This window comes from Melopsittacus undulatus, chromosome 4 (assembly GCF_012275295.1).
Source record: "Melopsittacus undulatus isolate bMelUnd1 chromosome 4, bMelUnd1.mat.Z, whole genome shotgun sequence".
Taxonomy (NCBI): domain Eukaryota; kingdom Metazoa; phylum Chordata; class Aves; order Psittaciformes; family Psittaculidae; genus Melopsittacus; species Melopsittacus undulatus.
Genome location: NC_047530.1, coordinates 8,634,396 through 8,645,832, shown reverse-complemented (window position 1 = coordinate 8,645,832; position 11,437 = coordinate 8,634,396). Strand labels below are relative to the sequence as shown.

General features: G+C 39.8%; 1 protein-coding gene across 2 annotated transcripts in view; it reads left to right on the top strand.

Moving 5' to 3' along the window:
- Positions 1-4,579: 4,579 nt before the first annotated feature.
- The window catches only part of LOC101870756 (cytosolic phospholipase A2 epsilon-like), a 31,710-nt gene continuing 24,852 nt past the window's right edge, over positions 4,580-11,437 (top strand). Inside the window, exons 1-3 of one of the 2 annotated variants that reach the window (XM_034062238.1) lie at positions 4,580-4,719; positions 5,165-5,200; positions 10,409-10,481. In XM_034062238.1, the coding sequence (XP_033918129.1) occupies positions 4,693-4,719; positions 5,165-5,200; positions 10,409-10,481 (136 nt within the window). In that variant the 5' untranslated portion in view covers positions 4,580-4,692. The remainder of the gene's footprint in view (positions 4,720-5,164; positions 5,201-10,408; positions 10,482-11,437) is intronic. The other variant, XM_034062239.1, reaches the window with a different exon arrangement.

The window sequence follows — 11,437 nt, the reverse complement described above, 5'->3', positions numbered from 1 at the left end:
GCTCACCAAATATCAACCAAAATAACAAAGGAGAGATGCTCAGTATTACTGATACTATTTTTTAAGAAAGAAGCTGAGGCTCAGTGACATGTCAGATGGATTTTTCACAGTGATTCAGCATTGGCATAATTGTTCTATTATGTTCTAAAATTCAGGTAGGTCAACAATAATTTTTCGTTTTACAAACACCCATTTGTGACCTGTCACACAAGCTCTGCTAAAGGTAATGGAATGATCCTGTAAGCAATTAGCTGTGAAACTTTATAGTCTCTCTTAGGACGCAAACATCACCCAGGCTGACTGTAGATGAAGTTGTCTCTTTAATTAACAGGTGACATAAGTTGACTTCCTGATATTCTGAGAATTGGTTCAGTTTCAAATTGCCTTTAGATTTCCCTGTAAATCTCCTGGGCTATGTGTCTGGCTGCATTTATGCCCAAGGAATTACTGGCTAATTAGCTGACACAGGTTGGTGCGGTATTCCTCACTTCTGTGGTCTGATTCGGGTTAGGGAAGAGGAAAAGCTGCTTAAACAGTGTCTGAAGTGCTGAACAAACCTGGAAAGGTGAGGATGACCTCAGAATGTTCCTGCAAAGGTAGAGAGAGATGCTGCTGGATGCTCAGATGCACAGAGCACAGGGAGGGACAGAGACAAAGGTTTTGAGCTACTGAATTTTGAGACAGGGATTGGATTTGAAATTCTGTTGCAACAAAACTGAAGGCAGCAGGATTGCATATATTGGGAACAGATGGGCCAGTCCTGTACTGATGAGTTTTGGGTAGCAAAACTGCCCAACTGCTTCAGGTGAGTGAGTAGGAGGAACAAGATTTTTATCTCTCAAAAATGTATGAAAGGCATGTGGAATCATTTTAATCAAGTTTCTCAGTAAGTCTTTTGAAGGCAGAAGTCTTCCCTCATGTATGTCTTAACCAGAAGAGTACCTTAAGTAAAAATAATCCCCCCTCCCTTGATCAGCTACTGTGATCTCTCTTGACGAGTTTTACACTTTTCATTCTCAGGAATTTAGATTCAGATTCAGACTGAAGGTCTCTGTGGCTTAAAAATGGATAACACAAAATTTTCAGACTATGTCAACAAATTAATGTGAATGTTTTTATATATTGGAATACATATATACATATATGTGTGTATATGATGCCAGAAAATTTCTTTAAATTAGTGGCAGGCCAAAAAGTATCTAACCAAAGCTGAAATTTTCAGGGCCTGAAAGTGATACTTAGGGAAAGAAGTTTCATTTTTCATCCATGGTAAATCTTGTGTGCAGAGATTACGTCTATCATGTAATTTCATGTAAATGAACTTGGAGCTGGACTGGTTGCTCTCTTGTTTGATTGGTAGGATGAGGTCTGTGTAGGTTTGGTAACTTATGGAATCATTTGAAAACTAAAGAAAAGAGAAAACACCATGAAAACTGGAGCTAAGGAAAACCCCCAGCTATAGATCTGACACTGTACTTGTTTATTTGTTGCTTTACTTTGTTTGTTAATTCTGGGTATTTATTTTTCAATGTGACAAATACCTACCATTTTGTAACACCTTTGGCATGTTTCTGTGTATTTACTTTCTTGTCACATTCAGGATATTTAAATGATGACCCATTCCTATTGTCATCACAAAGGTGGCATAAGGATACTTTTCTCTTGCAACAGTATGAAATTCTCCACTAGTGATACATTTTTGTAGTCCTGGATTATCAGAAGGTGACAAAGTTATATATAAGGTAATTGTGGGATGTTGGATGCAGCTGTCATTGCACCTGCAACCTATTGCAATTAGAAATACAATTGACTGAGTATCATGTTTGGAGAACTAGTGCTTACAACAGGGTAGTTTAGATGAGTTTTGACAGCTTCAGATCAACAGTATATTTATGTTTGCTCCACTTTGCCTTAATTAAGACAGATACAAGATCATGTGTATATAAATGAGCATTGCAAAGTAGATGGAGAGCAAAGGAAAATTATACCTTCCTTTCTACTTTCTTTGTTATTGCTTGGAGCTTTAAAGAGACTTCTGTGTGTTCCCTCATTCATGACACAGTCTCTCTAGTCTTCAAAAATCAAGTGAGAGTTTAAGCGGCATATATATCAAGATTGCTAGTGATTTAAAATTGTTTACTCTGGAAATGTGGTTGCTAAATAAGCCTGTCTATGGCTCTTCAGACTCTGGACAACTTCACCTACGAATTTTCTTTCTGTCTGTTTGATGGTTGTCTTTGAAGTCTCCTTGAATTGTGAAGGAACTAAGGAAAAGTGAAAAAACCCCAACATGATCCTTAACCTTTGAAATAGTGATCTTCGTGAAATCATAATCCTAGAGATACGTTTCTACCTTTAAAATGTCAGTGGGATGAGCAATCTGTAGGTTAAGTAGTCCTTATGGACACCAGCAAATAAGCCATCAACAGTTAAAATTTTCTCAGTGATGACAAGGACTTATTGTTACGGGTGTTTTGTGCGTTCAGCACTTGGGTCTATCATGAACTTATTGCATGAATGAAAAAGTGTTGAAATCATAATTCTTGATTTGCACAAAGCTTTTAAAGATACTGTATTCCAAAGCCTTCCTATGTGGTTTGGACAAGCAGTGTTTAAGGGAAGACAGCACCAGCTACAGAACCTGGTGGTGGTCATGAGCAGGAGAGGAACAATTATTTAGAAACACGTTTTAGGTATGGCAACAGTGACATTTTGAGAAAGGGAAAACATAATCTGAACATCAGGAAACCACTCAGCTGGTAAGATGCACTGACTCCAGAATAATTAGATGGTATCTCACTTATGCATCTTAAAAGCAACGTAGGTAAGAGAATGTAATGTCAGGGAGTCAGCTGGGATGGTAGAAATGTGTATAGGTATACATATCTGCTGGGACAACTCAGAAGTTGAGTTGGATAATCTACCCTCTTTCCTTTGACTGAGGATATTTTGCAGACATTTTTAATGAAAGTAGATTCTCACTTCAATACTGGAATTCCCTGGAATTTTCCCAGAGAAACATTCTTCTTGCCAAAGCTGGGAAGACTAGTTTTGCAAGAGTGCAAGTGATTCTCAGCTGTTAACTGCTCCACCTAAGTTTGTTCATAAGTATTTAACACAGATATGTTGTAATGAAGATTAAAGTTAAGGGAGGCATTTTGTCTTTGGTGTAGAGATGCTTGTGTCCATGGGAAATATCTTTTGGTCATTCTTTCAAGAACATTTCAGATGGTAGAAATTCATATTCATAAGCTATTTTCCATTCATGCCATATCTATAGAGAAGACTGTGCAAAGTGTGACTATGGAGTTAGCAGCAGGTTATTAAATACTTTAGATGGAAACCACCAGATAGTATCAATGCACATTTTGGATAAGACCTTCTGAAAAGTCATCATATGTTTATCACACAGGCATCAATATTGAAGGAAGTGGCTTGTTGTCCAAGGAACATCACTGAAGTCCTCTTTTAACACACAACTTCTCTCTTCCTCTGTGCAGAACTGTTTTGCACTGGCCTCTGTGGCACAGGGGAACTCATTTAGGCAACATCCACTGCAGTTTGCAAGGTTACTTTCTTTACCAGCATGATGTGACTTATTATGAATAGACTGATTTCAAAATAATCACTTGGATCTTATGATGCAAGAGTGAGTAGTAGCTGCTGCCTGTCATCAAGCAGAGAGGCGGAAAGAGTGTGGCAGAGCTGGAGTCTGGTCTTGCATGCTCCACAATATACCAGTCTGCACATATATGCTAACTTATGGCTATTATTACAGGCAGTGAGTCACTGCACACCAGGGTGAAGAGGAATCAAGGAGGGTTTTGTGCCTCAGTGTTTCCCACAGGGTGCTTGTGGGGTCAAACCCTAACCCTAACCCTTTGAAGTAAGCTCTGAGGATGGGTGAACTGCTGCTGGAACCCTGGGCCCACGCAGGAGAGCACAACCCTCTCTCCTGCCTCACCCTTCCACTCCCAAGTTTCACCTACTGTTTATAGCTCCTCCCTTCCTTCCCATTGCGCTTAAAATCAAAGTGCGAGACTTCTTGACGTGGATTCACCTATTTTCTAGATACACACTAAATATCCAGGCAAAGAATATGGCGAGGTCACTGAGTGCAGCACAGAGATGTAGCTTCAGGGGAGCATGGGTCTTGCAGTTAGTTGTGACACTGTGATGGGATCACTGCGTGCTGCTATGGAAAAACTGCTACAGGGATTTTGGTTCATAGTTTGGAAAGAAGCTGTTGAGATCTCTCTCTCCACCACCCTGCTGAATGATGGTGGCAGTGTAGTTATTCTGGGAGCTGTGATTTAACTAGTCACAATTGCCTTTCTTGGGGGCTAGAGGTGTTGCATGAATTGTGCAGACCTTTTTATTAGCAGTAGTATCTTCAGGAAAGCAAGCCCTGGGCAGAAAGGGGCTTCAGTGCTGTCGTGTTCCTCCTCCTCCAAACATCACAGTAGGTAGAAAAGAAATTTCTCTTAGTTCTGCTGACTCAGTTGAGGTGCTCTAATAGGCTGCAGGAAGCAGGGAGGGGACTGCCTAATGACTGGAACTAATGAAGGGGTGGGGCAGGAGAGCCTTGTCATAAAATCCCTATTCCTTCACCCCTAATTTCCATGAGGAGTTCCTGCCTGCTGTACGACTCGGTATCTTTTAACTTTGGACTTACATGAAACTGGGGCTGCAATGGGATCAAATTTAAGTTCGAATGAGGTAAGCAAAAGAAGCTGATAGCAAGTATAGAGTGGGTAAAATTGTTTGATATTCCGGTGAAGCTGATCACAGAGCAAGCTGTTTGAGGTGTATGGGCAAACCATGGAAAGAGAGTTTGCTGTTCCTCAGATCTCATGGTTGCAAGGATGGTTTTCCTAGTCCAGCCTTTTGCAGAATCCCGTGGCATGTCTCCATTTTCAAGCTATGATTTAGGACTAACAACATTACTTATAGTGCTTCCTTAAAGAAAAGCTGCATGTCAAGGAAGTAAGAAACTGGCACAGAGTTGTGATGGGTTTGATGATCGGTAAAGCACCTAATGAGTGTTGTCAATGAGCATAGCTCTAAGTGTGGCTTTGAATGTGAGATGTTGAATGTCAGCCTAAAAGAAGAGTTTAACATGTAGCTTAGTTTTCTTAACTTTGCCTTGTGTTGTTTTTCCTAGACTATTACGGGCACCTCAGCACCAGCGGTGAGAACGGTAGGTAGTAATTAGCTGGCCCTTCATTAAATGCTGTCCAGTGCTGAATGCAGATCACCAGAAAAAATGTTAGGAATTCAATGGCTCGGGGGAAAACTGTACTGCAGTATTTACTGAACACTGAAAAGCCAAGCTGTGACTTCAACTCCGTAGAGAAAATACTGCCTTGGCTTTCAGTAAACTTTAAATGCTCTGGCCTCTATTGGTGTCCGATGCTTGTGATGCTGTGAGCAGGTGTTGCACTTTATCTGGTTTGGTTTGTGCTTAGCCTATATTATTTTTAAATTCCTCCCTTTCTTTGTGTTTTGATTTCTTTTCCATAAGCACCCACTTATCTTCTATGTTATTCCTTCACAAGAAGACTCAATTTAAATGGGGCTTTCATTTGTTCTTAGTGTTCTAGTATTCTTTGTAGTCTTTGCATTGTAAAAACCTGATATATAATATATTCTCTGTGTAATGTGGTGTTTAAACTGCAACATAGGAACAGGTGAAACTATGGGAGAAATGTGTTGTGCTCAGTCTCCTGACAAGGCCAGTCTCATCAGCCTGGTAGGAGTGGGAGCAGTGCCCAAATATCTCTGAATGTGAAAAAGAGCAATCAAGTGTTTTGTAAAGGCTGAACTGAGGATGAATTCTTTGCACAGGCAAATGAAAACTCCCTGTGTGATTAGTATATTTTCATGCTAACAGGTATTAGTGCAAAGGAAAAAATAGCAGTTAAACTGCTGTGAACCAGTGAATGGGAATAACAGCAGTTGCCACAGGATGGGGCTGTCTTCAGACATTTGCAATGGGCTTGGGCCTGCCCATATCAGTTGCAACTGTCTGGACGTCAGTATTTGGAAAGATATTCTATTGTCACTGCTGCAGTGATGAGGGGTTTCCTAGCCTGGTTTGTTCTGGGCTTTGGTTTCATGTGGAGTATTGCAGTGATACAGAGATTCTCAAAAATGGTGGCAAATCTGATCTGCTTCAGGGTTGTTTGCTGTTATTGATAACATCTAATACCTGATTGCGCCTGAGAACCATTCTCTGTTCAAAGTGAAATACTGTGGTAAAGCTAAGCCTTTGCTACTTTCAAAAAATAGCTTTTAAAATTTTGTTTAGGCCTCTGTGCATAGTTTCACAGTCCTAAGGAAGTATGCTAGTATCATTAAAATCATTACTTTTTAGACCTATAAATCTAGCCTGTCTTTAGAGGATCAAGCTGGTTTATTTTTATCCTTAGTGCTTTTTACATTCTTAGTAGGTCCCTATGTGTGAGAGATGTATGGTTCAGTGGCTTTAGACTGTGCTTCTTGCCTTTAGGGTGTTTAGAGTGGCAGAACTGACCTGATATAGTATATATACTTTAGTAGGACCCAGAGCCACTTCTTTCTGCTCTGACTCTTTGAAGTTCACTGAGGCTAAACCTGGGAAGGACCTGAGCTTTTTTTTTTCCCAACCATGGAAGTTGTTATTTGCTATGGTAAATAAATAAGCATAGTATATCTGAGTTGTTTTTTATTACTCTGGATCACTTAAGGAAACAGCTTTCATTATCAGAGTCAGTTGCAGTGCAACCCGTGGGATGTGTGTGATTTCAGCTCGAGCGGCAATTGAAATTAAAGGGAATATGTAAAATATCTGGGGAGAAAATGTTGGTAGTGCCCTTAAGATGACAGGCAAAAAAAGCAACACTTTTTTAGGTGGTTCAAATTACTGTATTGTATCAAAATTATACAGATTAGCGTGGTCTTGAGAAAAAAACTATGTTGAGCTGTGGAAATGCTGGACTCGGTTTCTCTTCTAAGAGGTGGATTTATTCTAACATGCAAATCCAGCTGTGGAGCTGAAAACAGGAAGAGAAGAAAAATTACATGAAAATTGCAGTCTGAAGTCACACAAGTTTTACATAGCTCTTGGAAAGAAACAGGCCTTGAGTCACTGCTGCTCCATTTGGTTTTATTCTGGCACAACCCCAGTGACTTCCACTGACTTAATAAGACCCAGCTATGGAATATTTTAAAATGGCTGGAATAAATGCAAAACACACAGTACAAGCAGAAGTGTTTCTTATGCGTTTGACCTTGCCTGAGGTGACAGCCATAGTAACCTAATGAAATACTGCCTGTCCTTGAGGCTCCAAAACTCTTTGAAGTGTAAAGGTGGCACATACCTGACCCAGGTAAGAAGCAAAACAATGATCTGTGTTTTAAAGTCCTGCCTCGCTTTCTGACAGGGCAAAGTGTTTTATCTGTTGGTTTTCATAGTACTTATAGTAGTGAAATTTCTATTCCTTTTTGAAGAGAAAGTTAAGGGAAGAGTGAACTGCTCCAAATAGATCCGACACACTGTTTTACTTTGATAACCGGCTTTTCTCTAGATGTACCTTGGGAATGTTGTATGTATTTCACTCTAGTCTCCTCAAGAAAAGAAATAGTCTATAAAAGACTTTTAAGTTTGGAATTGAGCAGTTTTAGAGCTCAGTTATGTAAGTCTTATTCACAGGGATGAGCACCCATGTATGTGAACACTCCTATTGACTTCCCTGGGACTAGATATGTAAGGATTGCACAAGTTTGCCACAAGACTTAATTGAACTTTTATCTGACGTAGGATAGGGTGACCAAGTCCTGTGTTTGCAATCTTATGTGTTTAGGAGGTTTTGACAGTGATTATTAAAATGCCTGGCTTGTGTTTCCGGCTCATGAGGGTAACAATCATGTCTCAGACAAAATAAATACAGAAGCTGAAAGTCAAAGGGCTCATAATAACTGACCTAGAAGGCTGCTAGCCTCAGAACTTACCCAGACTGATATGGTCATCATCACATTAAAGGGAAAGATGTAGAAGTTGCTGCCTATTACCAGCAGATTATCCAGTTTAAGATACAAGATACCCCAGTAGTTTTTCTGTGTGACTACGTGGCTGACAGCTAGACTTGACAAAGCATTCTGATACCTAAAAGTTAGAAACTAAAAGGTCTGACTTCCAAGTCTCTGGTAAGGGAACAGACTCTACAACCCTGAGTAAAGCACTGAAGATTGGTTCAATATGCTTGGAGAGTTAGATAACAGCAGAATGGGAATTGTAACAGCTGAGCAGGGAACTGCATAAATAGGTACATCTAACTAACAGGGACAACTGAGCATAGGAACACTCTCCTTAAATCCTATCTCTGTGTGTCACTTAGGCAGATAGAGAGATACCACAAAATGAAAGTCTAGATGCTCATTTTCAAAGAGCTGAGCAAAGGTATATTCCTTTAAAATGGTGTCAGGCCTAGTCATTATAGCACTTCTCTGGGATGGAGAACTTCATGTTCAAGTCCATTTTGTATTCAAGGGATAAAAGCCACATCTTTCCTGAGTAAAGATATGCTCCACTTCAGATGAAACAGCACTGCTGAGGACAAAAGCAATTAGGATTTATTGGGTGGGAAAGCAGGGACCAAGCATAAGTGTAGCAAACATGTCGGCAGATTTGGCAGGTTTAGACAAGCCTTAGCTGTTGAGCCCTGTGCCTAGGAGTGCTTCTGTGTTTTACCCAGGTCTATTCAATGCATAGAGAAAAGTAGCTCTGGCAATTCAGCTGTATAGTCTGGGTGTGATTTCTTTCAGATGGTTTTAATAGAAACCGTAATTATAAATTTTTGTTCAAAACCGTTACTTTTTCTTTCAAGGTGTGCCTGTCCAAGTTTTTGTTTGTGGCCATGTTTGAGATAATGGAGCAAATAGAGGTGTGATATACTCTTTAAGACAGCTAAAATGTCCCACAGCTGAGAATTCAAGTGCTTGCAATCTTTGCACCCTTAAACTGTACCCTGTGCTAGAGTCTGGACAGGTTAAGAACAAATGTGCTTATATCAGTGACTGCTCTGACCCTCCTACTGTTATCCCAGTGACCTTGATCTTCAGGCTTTTTGCCAGCCCAAACGGCAGTGCAAGAAGATATGCCAGGGATTACCCAGCCTGTTTCTTGGAGGCTTCATCTTTGCTGATTGTTCAAATGTGTTAAGGTTTTCGTGGGTGAGGACAAGGACCTGCTTCATTGTATTATGTTAGTGTGCAATGTCACGCCATCCCTTCGGTTGCTTAACACTATGTCAAGGCATTGTGAAACACTTCAGGATCTGTGCTACAGTTGGAAAGACAAATGGTTTGGGAAAACATGTAGCATGCATAAAGGTACATTTTAATAGTTATTATCAGTGCATTCTTTTTAACTTTTGCTGCTTATTACTAATACAGGCACTTCAAATGCATAAAGTAATAAAACTCATGTTGGTTTTTTGGACACTATTAGACTGGGAAACTTTTGGGAGACAAAACACCTGTTTCTGTTCTAAAATAGAATTAGTAGACTCAAAGCTAAATACTGTTCTTAAGCAAGTGTACATACATTGGTTTTAAAAGGAAAGATGTTACATATGAAACAGAGGAGATGTTAGTGTGAGAAAGATGTCAACTGGTTACTCCAGGTGAAATGGGGGAAGAGTCAATTTATATTCTGAGGAATATAAAGGCATGTTAGTATGAGCCATGGAAGTTATGAGGCATCATGGAATTAATATGTCTGAGCCCAAGGTGTCTGATATCTTTTCAAGTTGTGAGTTAATTCACAAGATCATCTCTGGAAAGAGTTTTGTAGCTTTCTATTGGGTATCAGGGCTGAAGATAAGGGATGGATAAGAGTCTTCATGCAAAGTGTCTCATCTCTGTCACCTGCCTTGTAAGATGTGTGTGTGAGCTGGTGCTGGTGCAGGAGCTTTTGCTGGTACATGGTAGTTGCTCAGCTCTATTTGCTTACTCTGTGTTTTTTGTGTCCAGGAGTCTGTTATATTGCAGGCAGTGGTGTGTAAGAGGTGAGGACATCCATGCATGTGCTGCAGGGGTGTTCATTGTGATAATGATGGGGTGGTGTTAGAAATAAGCTATCTTTATCAAATCAAATTCTTAGCACCTATTGTCAACTCATATGTGGTTTTGAAATCTGTTGCTTCTATTTCAGACCTGAACAGGGTTCTGTGCCAAAAATCTGTATATTTTTTCCAACTTCTGCAGTTGATTTGATAAATGATATTGGCTCAACCTTAAAAACCTTGTTTTATCTACATCCTTAGAGCTTTAAGGTTCCAGTAGTCTGTTACTATAGACTGTAATATTAATCTCAATGTTGTATTTTTCTATTTCTTTTTTTCTTTTTCTTTGAATTGTCATGCAGAGACCAGTATCTCCTTTCAACTTGCTCACTGTAAAAATACTAAGAGTGAGGAATGCCCGGAAGGCAGACTTGTGTGAGTATTTCTGCTATTGTTGGATGTTTCCTATAATTCTTTCAAGTAAAGAAAATATTGGGTCAATGTTATTGTTCTTAAATTGTGTGGGAATAAAAAGGTATGCTGCTGCAAGTCTGCAAGAATTATTTTATGGTTATACTGTAAAGAGACTAACTCCATCAAGGTGGTGCATTTGATCTCTTTCATATCTCACTCCGAGAGGTATTTCCTACCTTTGTGGCATCAGACTTAGCTGCTCATCAGAGGGCTGTTCTTTGAATGATGAAAATTATTGTACTTTTGAGTAGGAAACCTGAGTGTTTCCTAAAGGATTTTTGGATAGAAGAAAGGAGAGTACTGGTGGTGCAAAGGTAAAATCAGCAGTAGTAAGAAATCCTGTAAGAACAGAAGCACAAGCAACACATTCCATTACTTCCACAAAATTTATAAATATATAAGAAGAGATGAGAAAATCCAGTGTGTCAGGGAGTTTAACCTGCAGAACAGAGCATTTTAAGTCAGAGAAAACTAAACAAAGCACTACTGTGAGAGTTTTGAAGTACTTTAGGTGAGGGACTGTAAGGGAAAGCAAGAAAAGGATATCCAGAATAGAGGCTACAAGAGAAAAATCTCAAAGCCAGATCACAGAACCATTAGTAAACAGTGAAAGAGCTCAAGACAGAAGAAATCTCTGCACTAAGGAAGTCTACAGCATCTGATGATATCCAGCTGTGGAAGCTCTGTAACTTGTCTCTGCAAACTAGTGGCATCGGCTTATTGAACGAGAGTATGGATACAGATTTGAAAGTAAAATCCTCACTGAGAGGATGCAATAGGTGGAAAGAATGGTCTTTTCACTGTCCAGATGTGGCACTGACTCAGGAGACAGGTTTAATTCCTCACACAGGGGAGGCACTGGTTTAATTCTGACTTTTCCAGTTCATTGAGGAGTTTCTGTTCCACACACGCGGATC